The sequence below is a fragment of the Salvelinus alpinus genome, chromosome 1, assembly GCF_045679555.1.
Source record: "Salvelinus alpinus chromosome 1, SLU_Salpinus.1, whole genome shotgun sequence".
Classification (NCBI taxonomy): Eukaryota; Metazoa; Chordata; class Actinopteri; order Salmoniformes; family Salmonidae; genus Salvelinus; species Salvelinus alpinus.
In genome coordinates, this window is record NC_092086.1 from 49667446 (window position 1) to 49693927 (window position 26482).

The 26482-nt window shown below is 44.6% G+C and overlaps 1 protein-coding gene across 1 annotated transcript in view; it reads left to right on the forward strand.

Moving 5' to 3' along the window:
• Positions 1-8587: 8587 nt before the first annotated feature.
• LOC139578949 (protein phosphatase 1 regulatory subunit 1B-like) overlaps positions 8588-26482 on the forward strand; it is a 42862-nt gene continuing 24967 nt past the window's right edge. Inside the window, exon 1 of the mRNA XM_071407106.1 lies at positions 8588-9101. Coding sequence (XP_071263207.1) covers positions 8988-9101 — 114 coding nt within the window. The 5' untranslated portion in view covers positions 8588-8987. The remainder of the gene's footprint in view (positions 9102-26482) is intronic.

The window sequence follows — 26482 nt, forward strand, 5'->3', positions numbered from 1 at the left end:
CTGGGATAGGGAGAGATTGAATAGGTGCGTAAACACTCCAGCCAGCTGATCTGCGCATGCTCTGAGGACGCGGCTAGGGATTCCGCCTGGTCCGTCTGCCTTGCGAGTGTTAACAGGTTTAAATGTTTTACTCACGTCGGCCACGGAGAAGGAGAGCCCACAGTCCTTGGTAGCGGGCCGCGTCGGTGGCACTGTATTGTCCTCAAAGCGGGCAAAGAAGGTGTTTAGTTTGTCTGGAAGCAAGACGTCGGTGTCCACGACGCGGTTGGTTTTCCTTTTGTAGTCCGTGATTGTCTGTAGACCCTGCCACATACGTCTCGTTGAATTGCAACTCAAATTTGTCTCTATACTGACATTTCACTTGTTTGATTGCCTTGCGGAGGGAATAACTACACTGTTTGTATTCGGCCGTATTCCCAGTCACCTTTCCATGGTTAAATGCAGTGGTGCACGCTTATGAACCACCTGGGTGTTATCATTGTCTGTTGACGACCACCCAATATATACTATAATTTAGAGACCCTTCAATGGGTGTTTGCTCTATAAAGGGGTAGTCCTTTAGGTGCAACACTCACATGTACTTCAACACTGTGACTCTCATTGGCTGCAGTGGATTGGTTGGTCAGATTATCTACCACAGGGGTGTCAAAGTCTGTACCTGTCATCTCCCAGCGTACCACACTACCACGATTCTGACCAGATTACACGTATTTCACTTTTCCGTCTGTGATGCAAGTCCTACACTGCAACTTCCACACACACACACACACACACACACACACACACACACACACACACACACACACACACACACACACACACACACACACACACACACACACACACACACACACACACACACACACACACACACACACCCTCCCCCGCCAGACTCCCAGACCCCATCTGCACTCTCCTCTCTCCAGCCTCCTAATTGCATATGCACAAATGCAAATGCCTATTAATTAATTACTTGACTAATTAGTGCAGTGGTATTAGAGAGCGATAAATCAAGTGGAGATGGGGCCGAGGATGAAGGGGCAGGATGAGGTCTGTGTGCAGCCAGCATCCACAATGAACACACACCAGGGGGAGTGCTGCTACTGCTCATCTGTGTGTGTATGTACGCGCGTGTGTGTGTGTTTCTGTGTGCCCATAAGAGTGTGTGTGCACTGGAGCTTCCAAAAAATCATTAAAAGACTGAAGAAGTGAAGAGAAAAGAGCGAGTTTATGAATACAGAGAGTTTGTGGTTCAGCTCATGTATCAGTTTTGACGCTAATGGTAATGTAGCCTAGTTGAGAGGCATACAACAAACCTGGCAGCCCTGTCTGTGTTTGTGTGTTTGTAGGTCTGCCAGGACACATCATAGGTGCCCATAGAGATCTCCGGTCTGAAATATTCATCCCTGTGCGCTCACCGCTCACCAAGACAGTGTGGTCCTAATTGCAGCATCAGACAGCTCCACCTCTCTGTCTCTGTGCTGCCTGGAACTGGCTGCCGTGGATACCAGCCGCATTTGTCTGTGTGTGGGTCCATGTGTGTCTGTATGGAGGTGGAGAAAGGTACTCACATTACTTTGTGCTTTGCTTACGTGTCTGTCTGTCTGTCTGTCTGTCTGTCTGCCTGCCTGCCTGCCTGCCTGCCTGTCTGTCTGTCTGTCTGTCTGTCTGTCTGTCTGTCTGTCTGTCTGTCTGTCTGTCTGTCTGTCTGTCTGTCTGTTTGTTTAGACTGACTGGGTGTCTGTGTGTGTGTGTCTCTGTGTGTGTGGCTACAGGGTGTGTGTGGCTCAGGGATTCTTCATCAGTTCCCGTGCCAGACCATGCCCGGCCAAGCTGAACCATCTTATGGGATTTCTGCCTTTTAATTATAGTAACGATAGAGGATTAATTGTGGCAGTGGAAACAAGGGCCCATAGATTATTGATGATATGAGTGAGGGGCTTGGGGGTGTAGAGGGAGGGAGGGAGAAAGAGAGAGCGAAAGAGAGATATATAAAGAGAAAGAATGGGAGAGAGAAAAATAGGAGAGAGAGAGAAAGTGAGCGGGAGAGAGAGAAGGATAGATAGGTAGGTAGAGAGAAAGAGAGAGCGGGAGAGAGAGAAAAAGAGAAGGAGAGAGAGAGGGGGACAGAAAGAGGGAGAGAGCGAGAGATAGCGCTAAATAAATCACTGCCTTAGTCACAGCCACCTCCTCTCCTCATAATGTCATAATGTCCACTGCCTGCTACAGTACCATGTCTAGATGTCAGTGTCGGGGGTTTATTCAAGTGATCAAATATGAGGCAAAAGCGACATCTGTAGGATATTAAGTGACACTCCATCCTGGCATGGTTTCTGTTTGTTTCATTGCTGCATCTCCTTTTCTACCAGTAGATGGTGGACTTTGGACACAAAGTGTTCCTGCCGTGGATCTTTTCATCACTTCTTCCCCCTGCCTCGTCTGTAATCCACCACTCACAGTGGACCTGGTCCATGTCAACATGTGCTTTGTGATTCTCCCTTTTTCCATATTCTGTTCCTCTCGCTCTCCCTCTTTCTCTGTCTCCCAGGGATTATCCCATTATTCGGTGAGTGCGCCGCTGTTGTCCTAACACATTCCAGATGGATGTAGGTCCAGGCCAGAGCTAGAGTACTCACTTTCTCAGTATGTTCAGTGTCTGGCTTTGTCATCATAATAGTCCTTATGGTACAATAATCTCTCTCTCTCTCTCGCACTCGCTCTCGCACTCGCTCTCTCGCTCTGTCTCTCTCGCTCTCGCTCTCTCTCTCGCTCTCGCTCTCTCTCTCTCTCTCTCTCTCTCTCGCTCTGTCTCTCCCTCTCTCTCTCGCTCTCGCTCTCTCTCTCGCTCTCTCTCTCGGTCTCGCTCTCTCTCTCTCTCTCTCTCTCTCTCTCTCTCTCTCTCTCAATTCAATTCAATTCAATTCAATTCAAGGGGCTTTATTGGCATGGGAAACATATGTTAACATTGCCAAAGCAAGTGAAGTAGATAATATACAAAAGTGAAAAAAAAGAACAGTAAACATTACACTCACAGAAGTTACAAAAGAATAAAGACATTACAAATGTCATATTGTGTATATATACAGTGTTGTAACGATGTGGAAATGGTTAAAGTACAAAAGGGAAAATAAATAAACATAAATATGGGTTGTATTTACAAAGGTGTTTGTTCTTCACTGGTTGCCCTTTTCTTGTGGCAACAGGTCACAAATATTGCTGCTGTGATGGCACACTGTGGCATTTCACCCAGTATAAGGGAGTTTATCAAAATCGTGTTTGTCTCTCTCTCTCTCGCTTTCTCTCTCTCACGCTCTCTCTCTTTCTCTCACTCAATTTTTTCAATTCAATTTGCTTTATTGGCATGACGTAACAATGTACATATTGCCAAGGCTTACTTTGGATATTTACAATATGAAAATAATAAGAATCAAAATTGTCAACGGGACAACAGTAACAACAATAACCAAGGGTCAAAATAACCATACATTGAACAATAACAATAAGCATACAGTAGAGTACATGTGCAGGTTGATTGGTCTGTCAGACACTGTCCCTCATCTTATGGCAGGCAGCAATGTAGTGCGCTGCCAACCCACAGCTCTCTGCGTCCTCCCCCAACAGGACGGGTAGCCTATCCTCATCAGAGAGGTCTTTGGAACCTTAAATAAGTGTTTCAAATTTGGGGAAATGACACTCTCTAATTGTTTTATATTTTTGGCATTTTGTCAGGAAATGCAGCTCTGTCTCAGGTTCTGCTGTTGTGCAGTGGTTGCACAGCCTTTCCTCTACAGCGAGCCAGGTTTTCCTGTGTCTACCCTTCTCAATGGCAAGGCTGTGCTCACTGAGCCTGTACTTTGTCAAGGTTTTTCTAAGGTTTTGATCAGTAACCATGGTCAAATAGTTAGCCACGGTGTACTGTCGATTTAGGGCCAGATAGCACTGCATTTTACTTTGTGCTTGTGCTTGTGTTTCCCAATAAACAATGTAGTTTTGTTTTGACTGTGTTGTAATTTGTTTTATTCTGATTGATTGGATGTTCTTGTCCTGAGGCTTCAGTGTGTTATAGAACAGGTTTGTGAACTGAGCCCCTGTAACGGGTGTCGTCGTCTGAAGAGGAAGAATCGGACCAAAGCGCAGTGTGGTAAGTGTTCATGACTTTTATTTAAACTGAACACCAGAACAAAATAACAAAGTGCAAAACGAAACAGTCCTGTCAGGGGCAGAAAACACTCAACAGAAAATAACTACCCACAAAACACAGGTGGGAAAATGCTACCTAAGTATGGTTCCCAATCAGAGACAACGATAGACAGCTGTCCCTGATTGAGAACCATACCTGGCCAAAACAAAGAAATACAACACATAGAGAAATGAACATAGAATGCCCACCCCAAATCACACCCTGACCAAACCAAAATAGAGACATAAAAAGCTCTCTAAGGTCAGGTGTGTGACAGCCCCAGGACCAGCTGGATGAGGGGACTCTTTTCTTTGCTCAGCTCTTGGTGTTGCAGGGCTTGGTAATGATATGAGAGTGGGTCACTGTATTTTAGATGTTTCCAAAACTTAATTGCTCTTTTTTGAGTTTTTATTATTAGTGGATATTGGTCTAATTCTGCACTGCATGCATTGTTTGTAGTTTTCCTCTGGACATGTAGGAGAATCTTACAGAACTCTGCATGCAGGGTTTAAATGGAGTGTTTGTCCCATTTAGTGAAATCTTGTTTTGCAAGTGGACCCCACACCTCGCTGCCATAAAGTGCAATTGGTTCAGTGACACATTCAATTAGTTTTAGCCAAATTTTAATAGGTATTTCAATTTGAATTTATTTTTTAATGGCGCAGAATGCCCTGCGTGCTTTCTCTCTCAGTTCATTTACTGCCTCATTAAGGTGTCCAGTTGAGCTTATTTTTAAATCTAAGTCGTTGTAGTGTGTGCAGTACTCTATATATTTTTTACCAATTGAGAACTTTGGTCTAATTCCCTGAGATTTGAGATATTTTGCTCTCACTCCCTCTCTCACTCTCTCTCTCTCTCTCTCTCTCTCACTGTCTCACTCTCCCTCACTCTCTCTCTCTCTGTCTCACTCTCTCTCTCTCACACACTCTTTCTCTCCCCTTCTCTCTCTCTCCCTCTCTCTAGCTCTCCCCTTCTTGCTCACTCTGTCTGTCTGTCTGTCTGTCTGTCTGTCTGTCTGTCTGTCTGTCTGTCTGTCTGTCTGTCTGTCTGTCTGTCTGTCTGTCTGTCTGTCTGTCTGTCTGTCTGTCTGTCTGTCTGTCTGTCTGTCTGTCTGTCTGTCTGTCTGTCTGTCTGTCTGTCTGTCTGTCTGTGTCTATCTGTCTGTCTGTGATCTCATAGTGGTGCTTGTACTCATGTTACCATATCACATACCATTATGGTGTGTGTGTGTTTCTACTTGCACGCATGACCGTATGCATATTCATCTGGTTCCCACAGTGCCATCCCTGTACTGACAGACAGGCCAGTAGATAGTGCCTAAACAATGGTCTGTCTCATCCTCAGTCCAGGAGCAAGGCAGGAGATACACAGGTGGATTTGAACTAGCTGCCTCACCTGTCCAGTGCTACCTTCCCATACCCTATAACGACCACATGATCAGAATCATTGTATGATGTGAACACGCAGTTAGTATTTGCCAGCTGTGATGCGTCAGCGATGTAGGTAATGTAGGTGGAGAGCAGAGGGATGAGTTTAAGTGAGGACTGATAAACACTCTCTTTCTGTGTGACCTGTTATGAATTATGAGAACACCTGCCGTCCTGGGACAAAGCCTCTCTGTGATCCTTAGAAATGAATGATTTCACATTTTATGTTGCTGTTGACGTCCAAACCCCAGGTGCTTCAGCTTATTACCAACAGAACACTTGGCTGGCGCTCATGAGGAATTAGGGTGGGGCAGGATTTGGACCCGACTGAGTGGGGGTGTGGATTATAGTTTCAATGGTCCATTACCTTTCCATAGCCTTGCCATCTCCATGTACGCAGGTATCTACGTTTCTTTACATCGTATGATCTTCTCTGTTAACAGGACCAGCCACAGAGGTTCTATAGTTGACTGTTACGTCATTATATGGGACCAGCTCTCAAACCTCCACTCTTCTTAGTCTGAGCTCATTGAGCCAGAGCAGAGCTGAGCTGAGCATGGCTGAACTTGCCTCTGGGGGGCTGTAATAACTTTGGGGAGAAGCACTGTCAACCCCTGCCCTATTGGCTGTCACATGGACAGAGATGCCCCATTTACGAGAGGGTAGATACTTGTCCAGTCTGTCATAGGAGATGCATTCTTCTCTCTCGGTGTGTGTGTTTATGTGTGTCCCCTGCAGCAGCCAGAGTCAATTCCAGGAGTTTTATGGTGGATTTCTGTTTTTTGTATTCTCTTTCCAGGATGTCTGGCTCTAATTCTGCCAAGATCATAGCCGAATGGCCCCTGGCTTTTTCACTCTTACATGCTAACAGAGGAGGTAGATGTGTGCAGAGAAGGATGAGGCCAAACCCTCTAAAGCCATGCTTCTCAACTTGTTTTGCCTCGGGACCCAAATTGAACCAGGTTGTCTCAGCTGGACCCAATATTCTCATTACGAAAAATGATCGCCAGAATACAATCTGGAAAACTATTTGTAATGCTATATTGATAGTAAATGTAGCAAGTATATGACATGGGAACAACATTCCCACCTCTTTCATTGCCAATAATACAAGTTTTCTGATATTCTTAATGAAGAACGTAAATAAACTCAGGGCCGGAGTAATGCAGGGGCTTACCGGGGCTGAGGCCCCTGGACCAAGGCCCGTGGGGGGATCCAAGAGGCAGCAACTACTAAACTTCAGCCATCGAAGAGAAGTGGGACAACATTCCACAGGCCACAATCAACAGCCTGATAAACTCTATGCAAAGGAGATGTATCGAGCTGCATGAGGCAAATGGTGGTCACACCACATACTGACTAGTTTCTGATCCACGCCCCTACCTTTCTTTTAAGGTATCTGTGACCAACAGATGCATATCTGTATTCTCAGTCATGTGAAATCCATAGATTAGGGCCTCATTTATTTATATCAATTGACTGATTTCCTTATTTGAACTGTAATGCAGTTAAAATGGTTGAAATTATTGCATGTTGCGTTTATATTTTTGTTCAGTGTATATATACAGTATATATATTTATATTTTACTCAGACATCCGTGACCCGTTCAAAACCTCCCGTGACCCACCAGTTGATAATCGCTGCTCTAAAGCCCACTGATGAACTTCCGATCTGTCCTCCCACATGTAAGCAAGGCAGAGTGAATAACACGGCTGGCAGCGTTCCTCCTCTGACTGGCCCCCTCTGTCACCTATTTGCACTCCTCCTCCACCAACCGCTGTGCTGTCTCCCTTATCCCACTCCCACTCCCAACCCAATACAACCAAAGTCCTTCCCTGACCAGGGGCCAAATCCACCCAGCTTGTACGCTGATGTGTCCGAGATGTTGTTTTAGTGGCAAAGGTGCATAAAGATGGCAGCCCCCCATGTACTTACCACGAATGCCTTGTTTGCTCAGTTCGCCATCTTGTACATTGCTCTTCGTCGCTCTTTTTTTTTTGTACACCGGCTTTTGCACAGTATACATGATCCCAAATATAGCTCCAAGACAGTGGCAATTTGAAAAAAACATTTACCGGCACATTGAACCATGTCGCGCGCTGTCGTTGAAGAACTCTGCGGACCAGTGGTAAAAACAATGACGTAACATCGGAATTCCTCCATCTTTATGCACCTTCGCCGTTGAACCATCTCAGCGCCTGATTCGCAGCTCTCTGTGGAACAGAACAGAACAGGAATGAGACTGTTAACATTCTTCCTGCATCCTAAGATCTGGTTCTTTATGGAAATTCATTAGATGAGGACCCATCAGATATTCATAGCACCACTGTTCACTAAATTAGCCAGCCAGTCATAGCACATGCCTCTCTGCCTCCATGCCTGATGCTGATAAATCTGTCATGATTTATTCCTTGTTTTGCTCGGTAACCTCTCTGTTTTTCATCCTTTCTTTCTTCCTTTCCACTCTCTATATCCCGTTGTGTCTCTATTTCTCCCTGTTTGTCCCCCCCCCCTCCCCCTGCTCTCTCTCTTTCTCCTCCCCCTCTCTCCCTCTGAGAGCACAAATCTCTCATTCACAAACAGAGGCCAAAAGAGGCTCAGTTGATGGGATGAGATTATCTTTTTTTTCTGATTACAAATCAACGTCAGCTTAAATATATACAAAAACACAACTCTCTTCCCTCCCTCACTCTAGCTTCCTCCGCCCCCTCCCTGCCTCTGTCCCACCCCCTTCTCTGTCCCACCCCCTTCTCTGTCCCACCCCCTTCTCTGTCCCACCCCCTTCTCTGTCCCACCCCCTTCTCTCTCTCTCTCTCTCTCTCTCTCTCTCTCTCTCTCTCTCTCTCTCTCTCTCTCTCTCTCTCTCTCTCTCTCTCTCTCTCTCTCTCTCTCTCTCTCTCTCTCTCTCTCTCTCTCTCTCTCTCTCTCTCTCTCTCTCTCTCTCTCTCTCTCTCTCAGCTCTAAGGACATGTCTCAATTACTCTTGTTGCACAGGTTGTGAGCGAGGGAAAGAGAGGGAGGAGAGAGAGATAAACACACACCACCTAGAACGTCAAACAAGAGTAAGTGTCAGACAGAAACAGGCAGAGAGGAAGAAGGGAGGGAACAGGGGAGATAAAGGATAGGAGAAATAGCTGACCGTGAGTGAAAGAGGAGAGCGACAAAGATAAACAAAGAGAACTCCATCTGTTTTGTTTTTGAAAGGAGACAGTGGCAGAGAGGTGTATATATATATATATATAGAGAGAGAGTGAGGTAGACCCAGCAGAAGCAGGACTGCTGCACAGTGTGTTGTGTTGGGACCTTCCTCCAGGGAGCCTAGTGGAGCAGAGCTTGGTGCCTGGTGAGAGAGTGACCCCCCCGGGACATAGACACATCCATGGATCCCTCTGCGTCGGATGAGGTTGGGGACGAGTGCAAGGAGAGCAGGAAGATCCACTTTGCTGTGCAGTCCTCGGCACCCACCCAACTGGACCCCCGGCAAGTAGAGATGGTAAGTGAGAGAATTGGTTTGACCCGGGTAGAACAGTGTCTGTGTGTGTACAGTCAGTATGTGTTTAGCTTGTCCTCAGTTACCTATGTGTGTGAGTGTGTGTGTGTGTGTGTTCATCGTGTTCTGTGTGTGTTGCGTCTGACCTGTGTGTCTAGTGTGCTTTCTTGTATGCATCATCAGTTTCTCGTGTTACGCACGTGTGCTACAGATGTTCGACCTCACAGCCAAGCTGCGGGATATAACTTATAGTTGATCATGGTCATTGTCAGGATTGGAACTTGTGTTTTACCAGACTGGGACAAACCACGCCATATTGGACCGTCAGTCTCATCTGCAGTGTGACTTCTCTTTTTTGTTGTTGTATCTTGATCTGTGGCCTGATCTTCTCTTTTTCCGCCACCCGGTTGAGAACACAGTGTTGTCATCTCCTTCTCGGCTGTTTCTCATACTTTATTCTTCGGCCGATTTAACTATGTGTCCCGTTGTCGCTGAATGTTATCACTCTGGCCAGTTAAACCGTATAAAAGTCAACCATGCTTTGTTATATCGTTGTAGTCACAGAACTGTAGTTAATGATTATACAAGTGACTAATATTTGTCTTGGTCTGACAGATTTTCTTTTGGACTGCTAGTCCTTCTCACTTCACTTCTTCTATTCACTGCTCAGTTTGTACAGTCTGTTTCCCTGTCTTGCCTGGTTCTTTTCTGCCGTTTGCCTGTAGTCATAAAAGATGGAACGGGACAATTCTGGTTCTTCTCCTTGGCCCTGCAGCCTGTCGACAGTGTGTTCAATTTTAGTCCAGGAGAAAGTGGGTCAAAGTAGGAGTTGGTTGGTGCTGTGTGAGATCCAGGCCAGTGGCTCAGCCTCAAAAGATGCAGAGAGAGAGAGCGCGAGAGAGAGAGAGAGAAATAGAGAGAGAGGAAGACAAGAACGCTATACGATGAAGGAGTGCAGAGACAAAGGCACAACCTGTTTTCTCTCACTTTCACCTGTCTGGTGTCAGTCTGCTGTCCCTGTTGCAGAGCTCTATCTCACATCAGCTAATAGTTTGGCACCGTCTCCATGCTTTAGCCTGATTGAATCACTTACACTGTACAGTCTCTGACTCAAGGGCACGACTGCAGCACTCAAATATCTTGGGATGTGAACCCAAGATCTCCTCTCCCTGTCCAACGGCCTTCTCTGCTTCAGCCCTGAAACCCTCTCTCTCTCTTAGAGAAGTGTTAAAACCCTCTGGTCTGTTAGTCAACGTTTTTCTGTTTTCTGTTGATGGCTCTCTTTCTTCCTTTTTCTCAGAGGAACTGTTGCTCAATCTCCCCTTACATCAGATGTTGTGATAGATGATTTCTCTCAGCTTGCAGCTGCAGGCAGGCTGACCCTGGCCTTTGCCTTTGGCCAGAGCCTCCTGTGGGGCCAGCTGGCTGGCCTGCCCCCGCACCCTCCATGGGGCATCGTGTCTGGCTGGCACCCCCATCCGGAGAGCAGAGGCTGGGGTCATCTGGTTTATTTGAAAGCAGTTCAGATAGTTTACAGTAAAGTCCACAGTAACATTCACATCTAAAGAGAGGTGCAGGTTCAATGGTGCTGACTGTTGTTACGACTCTCGTTCGAAAGGAGTGGACCGAAGCGCAGTGTGGAAAGTGTTCATGATTTTTATTTTCAAAAAACACTCAAACAAAATAACCAAAGTGAAAACGAAAGCGCACAGTTCTGTCAGGCACAGACCACAAAACAGAAAACAAGATCCCACAAAACCCAAAAGGAAAATGACAACTTATGCATGATCCCCAATCAGAGACAACGATAGACAGTTGCCTCTGATTGGGAAACACACACACACGACAAAAAACTAAGAAATAGAAAACATAGACTTTTCCCACCCGAGTCACACCCTGACCTAACCAAACATAGAGAATAATAGGGGTCTGTAAGGTCAGGGCGTGACAACTGTACTCTACTCTGGGAGGGGCTCCATGAAGGGACTGCTGTCTGTGAGTTGTGTTGTGTGTGTGTGTGATTTAATGTAAGTACCCATGTGTACGAGCTAACTTGTGTGTTTGTGGGCGAGTGTTGAGGTGTGTGTAGTTACTATACCACACAAACATACTGTCACAGGAACGACAAAAGGGAGTTTGGGAAGAGTGGAGGATGTTTCACAACTGTGTGTGTGTATTACTGAAGATACAATCTAGCAGTGGTTAGTTTTGGGGCCCCAGGGACAATGGGGTGGGCATAGTTAATGAGACCCTCGTTATCCCACAGCATTAAACACATCCACGCATGTATACAAACACACAAACACACTCAAGGCCAGTGTTTGCTAAGGGGGTTTGATACACAAATCACTTCAATTATGTTAGCGCCACAGTTTTAATGACAGCTATCAACTCTAACTACATAGACTGCAGTACAGTTAGTATACTAAACTAGCAGAGACCCATAGGAGCCATTTACCCTGAAGCACAGCTAACATGATTTAACAAACAGCACCGTCACAATGACCGGTTGTATACTACCTCAGGGTTGTTTCCATGACGACCGACCGCACAGCAACGTTCCACAGCCTCCCTCACAGATCACCTCTGAAAGGTCACTGTTTTAATGGAGGAATGTCTCCGTGTGGTTGGGTCGTTTGCATAGGCGCTAGCTTGCACATGTGTCAATGTATGAGTGGCTCCAGGATCCTGATTTCTGCCCTGGGAGTTTTAATGTGAGAGCGGCTCCCATAGCTGACACCTAGTGTGCCCTGGACCTGAGTCTGACAGCGAGAGAGCGAGAGAGCGAGAAAGAGCACAGAAACATGCCCCGCGATAAGGTGACCAGAATTTGGATATGTAAACCGTACATTTTTGTTGTAGCTAGCGGCGCGAAAAAGTATAAAAACAATGTCATGGAACTATATTTAATACATTTTCACTATAGTCCCTTCAAATACTTGTAGTAATTATAACACAGTAATGGATTACACATCCTAGACTATCTAGTTGTTTTCAAGTTTGGTTCAGTGGTTAAAATGTATCACTGATCAAATGTTTGGCTGAACATTCTCATAAAAGGGCTATGGCGAAGCCACGGGAGCAAACAAGTTTGGTACAGGGACAGACAACATTTTTACATGCAAATCTGATTGGATACAGCGTTGGATTATTGAAATATCAGACTCAATTTAACTCCAGAGTTGCTTTTTTCTTTCTGAGGGCCAATCGGGGACATTTCTGGGGACAGCTCTGGTCGGGGACAGCTCACCAAAATCGGGGACTGTCCCAAGAAATCGGGGACGTCTGGTCGCCCTACCGCAGGGCCTCATTCACACTTAACACTCAGACCAACTAGACAAGACCCCAGCATGTCCACTGGCTTGGTACACGTGTAGGCTATGACCACTCAACATCTGTTTTAGGGATACTTCATGCAAATAAGATTTGTTTTTCTTGACAGTCGTTTCAACATTAGATGTGTCCATCCATGCTCTAAGATTTTCCCAAATGAAATGTACGATTTTAATAGGGAAAAATGTAATGCAACTCTTGTGTCACAAAAGTCATTGTGGTGGCCTACAGTACTGGATCAACAGCACATGGCAGCGTGTTTTTAACCTCCGTATTCCCCCATGTAATGCTCTGGGAGGGACTAGTGTGGGGGAATGTTCATAATGGACACAGATTAGGGTCATCGGTCAGACTGAGAGGCTCCAGTTGATTCACTCACAGTGAGTCGGCCCATCCCATCCGTCTATGGACTAAACACACAACACGAGCCCTCTCCATACTAATCCTAATGTCAATCCACCTCTGATCCTATGGATTGATAGATAAACTCAGGGGACCAAGGGTATCAAAGTACACCAAAGGGCAACAACCGCCCGGTCACCTATTTTAGGTCCAATCTAAATGAATCCAGCAGATGGGATAGAGAGCCTCTGTTGGGGTGGAAGGGTGAAAACCGTCACCCCACCTCACTCTCCTGAGTTACGTGCCCTTTCTCTGGCTGGGCGTCACACAGCAACCTTTGGTTCAGCGAGTGTTTGTGTGGTAACACTGTGGATCTGATGGACTGTCAATATGCACTCCTAACCAGAGCTTCTCAGCGGAGAGCACAGAGCATTCTGGGTTGGTAAGACATCGTGATCATTTAGGCTGCATGTGTGTGTCATGTCACCGGAGTGGGTTCTAATCCAGAGGTGATTCGTTAATGCAGTTTATCTGCCAATGGGCTGTTTCTAACGATGAGTATTCCTGTAAATTAAAATAGTAGTGAAATATTTTATGCTTATTAAGGTGTTACATTAGTTATACCTCATTCACAACAAAAGGCAGTGCTTTCCCCCCCTCTCTAACATCATCACCAGAGCTCTTGTTGATGAGTGTCTTGTTATCAATAACAGCATTAGTGGAATTGATTTGGCTGGTGTGATCAAAGCACTATGGATTGCCAAATGTGTGATGCATTACAAAGTAACAGCTGTTATTAATTATATACTATTGTCCCACAGTAACAACAAAAAATATAGAACACAATGGCTTAATAATGCCCATACCAATAAGGCCTTATTTTTTTTACTTACACCATTTTGTTTTGTTGTGTTAATTTGAAGTGTGCGTCTGTATGTCTACCTTAAAGAGCAACTGCCTCTAAAAAACAACTTCTCATTTAGATATTAGCCTATGTGGCGTCGATATGAGTCAGACACAGTTATTCTACTGTCAAAATTGGCCACACTACAAAGTGTAAATAGGATAATTTTTGTTATCAAGTCAGTCTCGTCCAAAATTGAGTTTTGAGAGACTTGTGGTCTTGACGTAAATTAAGGTTGGGTTTGTTTCAATCCTGCCCACAGCTGGCGTGCTGCCAGACAAGTAATAATCAATTCGGAGTGTAGCTTTAGGTGACCCGATCGTGGTAAATTTGGGTTGACTTTTGATATCACTATGGGGCTAGATAGGGACAATTGGTAAATTACACAATGTACATGCGACAATATATTAAATTCGAATATCTCCAAATTTCAATGACTTAAAACCTCAAACCAACTATAAATTGTAGAAATTTATAAACAAATTTGGAAAGCATTTCATGACAAAACTGCAAGGTTTGCCCCCTACCCTAGAGAAGTTTTAAGAGGCATTCGAAGAAGACAAAAAGGATCCATCAAACACATTATTTTGGTGTGTCATCATAGGGGTCTCTGACTTGTGATCACGCTCGCTCAGGTGGAACAAACTTAAACTTGTGCCATTTTTCAATGCTGAATTGAATGTCATTGAGAAAACAGAAAGGTGTCATAATGTATTTTTTCGCTAACATCCTTTCAGAATTTAAAAGTCATCCAAGAAGTAATCATCTATTTTTTCCCCAAAAAGTATCTGTAATCTGATTACAATCTTTTTTGCTGGTAACGTAACCGATACAGTATTTATTTTAGAATCAGATTACATGTTATCAGTTACTCCCCAACCCTGGCTGTGAGGGTGTACATTTGCATATCTAGATTCGATCTTATTCTATTAGGAAAGTGAATCCCATACTAATACTGCTCCTCTTTTTAATTGAAACTCATTGATAGACTATTATTAATAAACTCAGGCTGATTGATATTCTGTTGTCCTTTACATGCTTCCTATGATCAATCTTTTCCATGTGGCTTCTCTCTCTCATTATTTAACTGTAGTCAATATGGATGTTTCTCTCTTGTGTAGTGTAGCAGACCTATTCCTTTTGTGTGACTGTATGTACTCATACTTGTGTGTGCCTGTCCTCTGTGAATCTGCAGGTGTTGTATAAACAGGTGAAGCACAAATATTGAAAGTAGGCAGAGTGATTTGTGGTGTGATGACACTGCACACAGTCATCAAAAGATCAACCAGAGAGCACTTCAAGAGCATGGGGGCTTATTATGATGTAACGTGTGTGTGTGTGTGTGTGTGTGTGTGTGTGTGTGTGTGTGTGTGTGTGTGTGTGTGTGTGTGTGTGTGTGTGTGTGTGTGTGTGTGTGTGTGTGTGTGTGTGTGTGTGTGTGTGTGTGTGTGTGTGTGTGTGTGCGCGTGCGCTGTTAAAATGCTACCACCCAACCCTGTGTTATGATAAACGAGTTGCCTGTTGGATTTGGGTACACACATATACAACACTGCAACAGCGCTCTCCATAAATCACACCTAGCACGGCCTACCTAAATGTCAACTCCATAGGAATTAACATTACATCCTGTGAAAGGATTACCCAATGCCTCTGAATATAATTTCAGTAAAATGCATTAATTTACATAATCTCAGACCCTATTCTAAACATGCACATCCACGTAGTAGGTTGTCTTGTGCACTCTTGTACTACCCATCCACTCCAGTCAGTCAGTCAGCCAGCCAGCCTGTGAGCTACAGGCTCTCAGCAGTGCACCCTGCTGCTGTGACAATAACAGCAGTACCATTTCCGTTGAGGGGAGAGAGAGGAAGGATTATGATCTTACAGCTCTGTTGCAAACAACAGTGGTGGGGGTCTGGATCTGTCATGCTAGCTGATCCTACCAGGAGTGGATCAGAGGGTTCGGTCAGTACCAGGACTAAGAACTGTTGACAGGGGTCTGGGTTTACAGTGGCAAGAAAAAGTATGTGAACCCTTTGGAAATACCTGTATTTCTGTATAAATTGTTCATACAATTTGATCTGATCTTCATCTAGGTCACAACAATAAACGAAACACAGTCTGCTTAAACGAATAACACATAAGCAATTATACGTTTTCATGTCTTTATTGAACACACCGTGTAAACATTCACAGTGTAGGGTGGAAAACTATGTGAACCCTTGGATTTAATAACTGATTGACCCTCCTTTGGCAGCAATAACCTCAACCAAACGTTTTCTGTAGTTGCGGATCAGATTTGCACAACGGTCAGGAGGAATTTTGGACTATATCTCTTTACAAAACTTTTTCAGTTCCACAATATTCTTGTGATGTCTGGTGTGAACTGCTCTCTCGAGGTCATGCCACAGCATCTCAATCGGGTTGAGGTCAGGACTCTGACTGGGCCACTCCAGAAGTCGTATTTTCTTCTGTTGAAGCCATTCTGTTGTTGAGTTACTTCTGTGTTTTGGGTCGTTGTCCTGTTGCATCACCCAACTTCTGCTGAGCTTCAATTGGCGGACAGATAGCATAACATTCTCCTGCAAAATGTCTTGATAAACTTGGGAATACATTTTTCCGTCGATGATAGCAAGCTGTCCTGGTCCTGAGGCAGCAAAGCAGCCCCAAACCATGATGCTCCCTCCATCATACTTTACAGTTGGGATGAGGTTTTGATGTTGGTGTGCTGTGCCTTTTTTTCTCCCCACATAGTGTTGTGTGTTCCTTCCAAACAGCTCAACTGTAGTTTCATCTGTCCACAGAATATTTTGCCAGTAGCTCTGTGGAACATCCAGGTGCACTTTTGCAAACTTCAGACGTGCAGCAATGTTTATTTTGGACAGCAGTGGCTTCTTCCGTGGTGTCCTCCCATGAACACCCTTCTTGTTTAGTGTTTTACGTATCGTAGACTCATCAACAGAGATGTTAGCATGTTCCAGAGATTTCTGTAAGTCTTTAGCTGACACTCTAGGATTCTTCTTAACCTGTTGAGGCCACGGGTGCCGCTAGCGGCACTCCTCCCACATTCCATTGAAAAGGCAGAGCGGCAAATTCAAAAAAAATAATTGAAATATTTAACTTTCACACATTAACAAGTCCAATACAGCATTTGAAAGATAAACATCTTGTCAATCCAGCCAACATGTCCGATTATTTAAATGTTTTACAGAGAAAACACCACATATATTTATGTTAGGTCACCACCAAATAAAAAAAGACAGACAGACATTTTTCACAGCACAAGTAGGCTGCATGTAGCATGCACAAGCCAACCTAACTAACCTAGAACCAACCTAAATAACCTAGAAAAAACTACCTCAGATGACAGTCCTATAACATGTTACACAATAAATCTATGTTTTGTTCAAAAAAATTGCATATTTTAGCTATAAATCAGTTTTACATTACTGCTACCATCATAGCTACAGTCAGAAATCGCACGGGAGTAGCCAGAGTAAATACAGACACCAACTACCTAATTACACATCATAAATCATTTCAGACAAATATATGGTGGATAGCTAATGAAAGACAAATATCTTGTGAATACAGACAATATTTCCGATTGTTGAAGTGTTTTACAGCGAAAACACCACATATATTTATGTTAGTTCACCACCAAATACAAAAGACAGACAGACAGTTTTTCACAGCAACGGTAGCATGCAAGTAGCTAACCTAACTAACCTAGAACCAACCTAGAACCAACCTAGAACCAACCTAAATAACCTAGAAAAAACTCCCTCAGATGACAGTCCTATAACATGTTACACAATAAATCTATGTTTTGTTCGAAAAATGTGCATATTTTAGCTATAAATCAGTTTTACATTACTGCTACCATCATAGCCACCATCACAGCTACAGTCAGAAATCGCACGGCAGTAGCCAGAGAAAATACAGACACCAACGTCAACTACTAATTACACATCATAAAACATTTCAGAACAATATATGGTGGATAGCTAATGAAAGAATAAGATCTTGTGAACAGAGCCAATATTTCCGATTTTTGAAGTGTTTTACAGCGAAAACACAATATATCGTTATATTAGCTTACTACAATAGCTAGCACACAGCAGCATTGCTTCTAGTCAAACGGTAGCATAGCACAGTTCGACAGATATATATGAAAAAGCATCCCAAATTGGGTCCTTATCTTTGTGGATCTTCCATCAGAATGTTCTCCAAGGGGTCCTTTGTTCAGAACCGACTTTATTTGGATCCATAACGAACGATTTCCCTCAGAATTAGCAAGCAACATTAGCTAGCATTGCTAGCCTCTCGTTCTTGAACCAATTCTTGCGTCGCATCACATCTAAAGTCCAGAATAAATTTCAATAATATAATTAAACTATATTGAAAAAACATACTTTAAGATGATATTGTGACATGTATCAAAGAAAATCGAAGCCAGAGATCATATTCACCTTTAAAAAGGTTCTTCAATGAGCCGAGTACAGGTCAGACTTCGCGCCCAGAAAATAAATAAAAGTGCGCACGTCTCAGTCAAAGACGTTGTGTTCAGTCCCTGGTCGAGATAATCAACTGATTTTTTCTCTCACTTCCGCATTACACACAGGCGAAGGCGTATGACGTGTTTCTACAGTCATAAGTGACATGCCCTTTTATAGACAAGCTCCTGAAGAGAGAGTTCGATTTTGGAAATCTCAGTTCCGGTTAGGAAATGGTCTGTAAAAGGAGTTCTGTTTCACTTAGAGAAATAATTCAAACGTTTTTAGAAACTAGAGACTGTTTTCTATCCAATAGTAATATTAATATGCATATTGTACGAGCAAGAATTGAGTACGAGGCCGTTTAAAAATCATACGATTTTCTTCAAAAGTGAAAACAGCACCCCCTTGTCCTCAACAGTAACCTCATTGAGCATTCTGCGCTGTGCTCTTGCAGTCAACTTTGCAGGACGGCCACTCCTAGGGAGAGTAGCGACAGTGCTGAACTTTCTCCATTTATAGACAATTTGTCTTTTTTATTTATTTTTATTTCTCCTTTATTTAATCAGGTAGGCTAGTTGAGAACAAGTTCTCATTTGCAACTGCGACCTGGCCAAGATAAAGCAAAGCAGTTCGACACATACAACAACACAGAGTTACACATGGAATAAACAAACATACAGTCAATAATACAGTAGAAAAAGTATATATACAGTATGTGCAAATGAGGTAGGATAAGGGAGGTAAGGCAATAAATAGGCCATGGGGGCGAAGTAATTACAATATAGCAATTAAACACTGGAATGGTAGATGTGCAGAAGATGAATGTGCAAGTAGAGATACTGGGGTGCAAAGGAGCAAGATAAATAAATAAAATAAATACAGTATGAGGATGAGGTAGTTGGATGGGCTATTTACAGATGAGCTATGTATAGGTGCAGTGATCTGTGAGCTGCTCTGACAGCTGGTGCTTAAAGCTAGTGAGGGAAATATGAGTCTCCAGCCTCAGTGTTTTTTGCAGTTCATTCCAGTCATTGGCAGCAGAGAACTGGAAGGAAAGGCGGCCAAAGGAAGAATTGGCTTTGGGGGTGACCAGTGAGATATACCTGCTGGAGCGCGTGCTACGGGTGGGTGCTGCTATGGTGATCAGTGAGCTGAGATAAGGCGGGGCTTTACCTAGCAGAGACTTGTAGATGACCTGGAGCCAGTGGGTTTGGCGACGAGTATGAAGCGAGGGCCAGCCAACGCGAGCATACAGGTCGCAGTGGTGGGTAGTATATGGGGCTTTCGTGACAAAATGGATGGCACTGTGATAGACTGCATCCAATTTGTTGAGCAGAGTGTTGGAGGCTATATTGTAAATGACATCGCCAAAGTCGAGGATCGGTAGGATGGTCAGTTTTACGAGGGTATGTTTGGCAGCATGAGTGAAGGATGTTTTGTTGCAAAACAGGAAGCCGATTCTAGATTTAATTTTGGATTGGAGATGCTTAATGTGAGTCTGGAAAGAGAGTTTATAGTCTAACCAGAAACCTAGGTATTTGTAGTTGTCCACATATTCTAAGTCCGAACCGTCCAGAGTAGTGATGCTGGGCGGTCGGGCAGGTGCGGGCAGCGATCAGTTGAAGAGCATGCATTTAGTTTTACTTGCATTTAAGAGCACTTGGAGGCCACGGAAGGAGCGTTGTATGGCATTGAAGCTCGTCTGGAGGTTAGTTAACACAATGTCCAAAGAAGGGCCAGAGGTATACAGAATGGTGTCGTCTGCGTAGAGGTGAATCAGAAAATCACCAGCAGCAAGAGCGACATCATTGATGTATACAGAGAAGAGAGTCGGCCCGAGAATTGAACCCTGTGGCACCCCCATAGAGACTGCCAGAGGTCCGTACAACAGGCCCTCCGATTTGACACACTGAACTCTATCAGAGAAGTAGTTGATGAACCAGGCGAGGCAATCATTTGAGAAACCAAGGCTGTTCAGTCTGCTGATAAGAATGTGGTGATTGACAGAGTCGAAAGCCTTGGCCAGGTCGATGAATATGGCTGCACAGTAATGTCTCTTATCGATGGTGGTTATGATATCGTTTAGGACCTTGTGCAGCCGTACTTCCTGGCTGAGGTGCACCCATGACCATCTTTGAAACCAGATTGCATAGCGGAGAAAGTACGGTGGGATTCGAAATGGTCAGTAATCTGTTTGTTAACTTGGCTTTCAAATACTTTAGAAAGGCAGGGTAGGATAGATACAGGTCTGTAGCAGTTTGGGTCTAGTGTGTCTCGCCCTTTGAAGAGGGGGATGACCGTCTTACCGTGGACTGATGAACATCAAGGCTTTTAGAGATACTTTTCTAACCCTTTCCAGCTTTATGCAAGTCAACAATTCTTAATCATAGGTCTTCTGAGATCTCTTTTGTTCGAGGTATGGCCTTGTCCCAGACCTGCTGTTTTCGACTCTCTCTCTACCGCACCTGCTGTCTCTAACTGAATGCTCGGCTATGAAAAGCCAACTGACATTTACTCATGCACCCTCTACAACCACTGTGATTATTATCATAATTTTTCTGACCCTGCTGGTCATCTATGAACGTTTGAACATCTTGGCCATGTACTGTTATAATCTCAACCTGGCACAGCCAGAGGAGGACTGGCCACCCCTCAGAGCCTGGTTCCTCTCTAGGTTTCTTCCTAGGTTTTGGCCTTTCTAGGGAGTTTTTCCTAGCCACTGTGCTTCTACATCTGCATTGCTTTCTGTTTGGGGTTTTAGGCTGGGTTTCTGTATAGCACATTGTGACATCGGCTGATGTAAAAAGGGCTTTATAAATACATTTGATTGATTGATTGCCACACGGTATAGCGCGATTGGAATTTAAAGGCAATGTTCCCGCTGCATATGTCAGCTCAATCGAAAATAACCCTTACATTTCAACCGCACTATACTGTGGATTTTCCACGATGCGGATTGAATCGACCCCTTAGTGTATATATAAGAAAGGACAAAGGTGGAACAGTGGAACACTCCTGTGTTTGTATTAGACTGACTGTTGACCGATGGCTAATTAACTGAGCAGTGGGGTAGTGCAGTGGGCAGGTCAGTGAGGATGTGTAGTAGGGTGGGCAGTTGGGTGATGATGGGTACTGGGGTAGGTGTGACATCATACTGCCAGTAGCTATAATTACTTCCTGTCTCTTCTGATGTTTGCTGGTTACTCATCGAATCCCAGTGAATGGTGTCTGATATCATCATATATTCTACTGTGACACTGTGGTGAGTGTGAGTGGATCTGACAGAGGTGTGACATGATAGAGCTCCCGAGTGGCGCAGCTGTCTAAGGCACTGCATCTCCGTGCAAGATGCGTCACTACAGTCCTTGGTTTGAATCCAGGCTGTATCACATCCGGCCGAGATTGGGAGTCCCAGAGGGCGGCGCACAATTGGCACATCGTCGTCCGGGTATGCCGTCATTGTAAATAAGAATTTGTTCTTAACTGACTTGCCTAGTTAACTAAAGGTTAAATAAAAAAATACAAATAAAATAGAGCTGTGTAGCTACTGTACTGTAAATGACTCTTAGATGTTAGAGAAGCTAGAGAGAAAGGGGCTGAGGTTCCTATAGGTGGGTGTGTTAAGGTTTAAGAAGAGGTACATGGAGACAGTATGGGGATGCTGGTGTTTTATTTATTAGGATCCCCATTAGCCGACATCAATGGCGGCAGCTAGTCTTACTGGGGTCCGACACATAACGAAAAATACGTTACAGACAAAATACTTTACAATTTATATACATTTAAAAACATGAAACATTAATGGCATCAAACACATCAAAGATGTGGTTTCCATGTGGTTGATACGATTCCATTGACTCCATTCCAGCCATTATTATGAGCCGTCCTCCCCTCAGCAGCCTCCACTGACATACATGTCAGTACATACACACAACAAGTAGGTCACATGGGGGAGAGGCGTTGTGAGCTGTTGCTTTATTTGTTTTTTGAAACCAGGTTTGCTGTTCACTTGCACTATTTAAGATGGGAGTTCCATGCACGCATGGCTCTGAATAATACTGTACGTTTCCTTGAATTAGTTCTGGACCTGGGGACTGAGAAAAGACCCCTGGTGGCATGTCTGGTGGGGTAAGTGTGTCACGCACCTGTCAACATCATTATGCGCAGCAGCACTCATTGGACTCGTCTGGCCTCCTTCACGTTGTTGATTACCCCTGTATATCTGTCTGTTCCTCGGTGGTGTTCCCTGTGTCCGCATTAATTGTTCTTATGTTTTCCTGTCCAGACGCAGTTCCTGTTCCGTTTCATGTCCATCAACTATTAAACCTTCACTTGCTGTACCTGCTTTTCATGTCCTGCGTCATTCCTTACAGAATGCAGACACCACTACAAGAAGCATCAGGGAGTTTTTTAGGGTTTTGTTTTGTTGGTGATGTCGGACCCGGGGCCTGCCACCGGTGGAACCGGGGGTGCCTAAGCTGGCTCGTCGGGCTGTCATGCCCTAGCTGGCTCAAGAGGTTTCCTTGCCCCGGTTGGCTCAGCAGGTTCCCATCTCACTTCACGCTTCAGTCGGCTCGTTGGGCTCCTATGCCTCAGCCTGCCCATAATTTATTTTGTTTTGTTGGTGACGTCGCGCTTGGATTCCGCCGCCAATGGAACCGGGGGTGCCTAAGCTGGCTCGTCGGGCTGTCACGCCCGAGCTGGCTCTTGAGGTTTCCTTCCCTTGGTTGGCTCGGCAGGTTCCCATATCACGTCATGCTTCAGCCGGTCCATCGGGATTTCACGCCTCAGCCGGATCGTCAGGCTCCCACGCCTCAAACGGCTCGCCGGGCTCGCCCAGGTGGCGCCCCTAGAGGGGGGGTACTGTCACGCCTGCTCCCTCTCCCCCTCTCTGGCGCTTGAGGGCGCCAGGCTACCCGTCTTTACACGCACCTGTCACCATCATTTTGCGCAGCAGCACTCATTGGACTCACCTGGACTCCTTCACGTTGTTGATTACCCCCTGTATATCTGTCTGTTCCTCGGTGGTGTTCCCTGTTCGCATTAATTGTTATGTGTTCCTGTCCAGACGCTGTTCCTGTTCCGTTTCATGTCCGTCAGCTAATAAACCTTCACTCCTTGTACCTGCTTCTCATCTCCTGTGTCGATCCTTACAAAGTGTGTGTGTCAGTGCTGTGTGTAAGTTGACTATGAAAACAATTTGGAATTTCCAACACATGAATATTTCTTATGAAAACAAGAAGTGAGGCAGTCTTTCCTCAACTCTTAGCCAAGAGAGATTGGCATGCATAGTATTAACATTAGCCCTCTGACTACAATGAAGAGCAAGACGTGCCGCTCTGGCTATCGGGATGCTCTGAACCCCTATTTCAGTTTGTTTACACAGAGTTCCAACCTGCTATCTTCTATCCACATGCAGCCCGCATGTGCTGTACGTCCCTTCCTTCAAACACGATGATCATCAATGTCTCTTGTGTTTCAGTTCTTTTTAGTTCATAAGCTCATAATACCAGCAGCATTCTGTTCAAGTAGGGAGAGAGATGTTCTTTATTTCTCTATTATATTTTGTTATCTGTCACCAAAAGAATTTCATTACTTTTCGGGCTGTGCCGAGTATCCAAACCACGTCAGCACCACCAGGCTTTTGATTTAAACCTTTGATGGTTTTGTTCTTGACAGAAGTGTTGCCCCGTTGCTAATGCCTCTTAATAGAAACAACATAATCGCAGTGCACGAAGGGAAGGATTACTTTTCACTTTATTGTGTCATTTCCTTTATCACTTAGAGCGACCTAAAGGTCCAACCATTTCATTTGTCTGGGCTCTCCCAGGACCTGACACGGAGAGGAAGGGAGATGCCCCTGGTGAATTGAATAGAGTGAGTCCTGCTGCCTTAGAGTTCAGGCAGACACAGAGCTGTGATGGCAGAGGGTGAATGAGGCTTTGCAGCTATGTGCTCTTAATCAGAGATGGACAGAGCAGAGATGAATTAAAGAGAGAGAGGGGGACAGAGATGGAAGTGTGGATTAGAGGGAGAGAGAGAATAGTAGCAGATGGGATATTGACCTGCTTGTGGGAGAGAGAGATTTTAATGAGTTGTGTTTGACAGTGTTAGGTTGGATGGGTGGTTAGTCACTCCTCAGTCGTGAGTACGTGCCTGGTTGCACACGTAAGTGTACTTTTAATTGCATAAAAGTTGCCATGCACATATGCAAACACTATTCCCTACTCATGTAGCTCATGAGTGTCTGTGTGAGGCCGGGCATCCTAATTGTACAGTATATCAATCACTTGTAAATCTATATGCGTTTGAGTTGAATTATGGCCCAATCATTACAGTGAGAGAGACAAGGATGGAATGCCGTTTTATGGGACCAAAGTGCTGCGTCCACCTCTATATCTGGGATCTGCCATACGCTGGGCTAATGAGATGGGCTAATGTAATGAAGTAGTACCTACCATATACCTGGAGGACAGGACAGGACGCCTCCTAGGGTTGACAGGGGAGTATAACATGGGGGGGGGGTGTCTCTCATTGTGTTGTGTTGGCATTGCAGGTGCTGGGTGGATATAGTGTCTCCCTTTAGAGATGGTTGGCTGGTATGATGTAGTAGAGCTCTGCTTAGTTTTAGCAGCATTAGCTAGAGAGAGCCTCTCTCTCGCCTACGCAGGGTCCACTGGGGGTCCTCAGATCTAGTTTAGGTTGTTCTACTGCTGTCTTTTAATAGGCTGGCCTGTTAGCTGGCCTATCTACGAGGACCGCCTCTGGAGAGCAGACCCATATCAGCCAGATCTGCACCCCACTCAGCAATGCAAGGGGTGCTAACCCTCACACTCTCTTTTTCTATACACACACACACACACACACACACACACACACACACACACACACACACACACACACACACACACACACACACACACACACACACACACACACACACACACACACACACACACACACACACATACAGTACCAGTCAAAAGTTTGGACACACCTACTCATTCAAGGGTTTTTATTTATTTTTACTATTTTCTACATTGCAGAATATTAGTGAAGACATTATAACTATGAAATACCACATATGGAATCATGTAGTAACCAAACAGTAACCAAACCGATTCTTCAAAGTAGCCACCCTTTGCCTTGATGACAGATTTGCACACTTGGCATTCTCTCAACCAGCTTCACCTGGAATGCTTTTCCAACTGTCTTGAAGGAGGTCCCACATATGCTGAGCACTTGTTGGCTGCTTTTCCTTCACTCTGTGATACAACTCATCCCAAACCATCTCAATTGGGTTGAGGTCGGGTGATTGTGCAGGCCAGGTCATCTGATGCAGCACTCCATCACTGTCCTTCTTGGTCAAATAGCCCTTACACAGCCTGAATGTGTGTTGGGTCATTGTCCTGTTGAAAAACAAATGATAGTCGCACTAAACTCAAATCAGATGGGATGGCGTGTCGCTGCAGAATGCTGTGGGGGCCATTCTTGTTAAGTGTGCCTTGAATTCTAAATAAATCACTGGCAGTGCCACCAGCAAAGCACCCACACACCACCTCCTCCATGCTTCACGGTGAGAACAACACATGCAGAGATCATCCATTCACCTACTCTGCATCTCACAAAGATAAGGCGGTTGGAACCAAAAATCTCAAATTTGGGCTCATCAGACCAAAAGACAGATTTCCACCGGTCTAATCTCCATTGCTTGTGTTTCTTGGCCCAAGGAAGTCTCTTGTTCTTATTGGTGTCCTTTAGTAGTGGTTTCTTTGCAGCAATTCGACCATTAAGGCCTGATTCACACCGTCTCCTCTGAACAGTTGATGTTGAGATGTTTCTGTTACTTGAACTCTGTGAAGCATTTATTTGGGCTGCAATTTCTAAGGCTGGTAACTCTAATGAACACATCCTATGCAGCAGAGGTAACTCTGGGTCTTCCTTTCCTATGGCGGTCCTAATGAGAGCCAGTTTCATCATAGCTCTTGATGGTTTTTGCGACTGCAAAGTTCTTGAAATACTGTCTTAAAGTAATGATGGACTGTCGTTTCTCTTTGCTTATTTGAGCTGTTCTTGCCATAATATGGACTTGGTCTTTTACCAAATAGGGCTATCTTCTGTATATCACCCCTATCTTGTCACAACACAACTGATTGGCTCGAACGCATTAACTTCTCTGGGATAGGTGGCAGTATTTTCACGTCCGGATGAAAAGTAAAGTAAACTGCCTGCTACTCAGGCCCAGAACCTAAGATATGCATATTATTAGTAGATTTTGATAGAAAACACTCTGAAGTTTCTAAAAC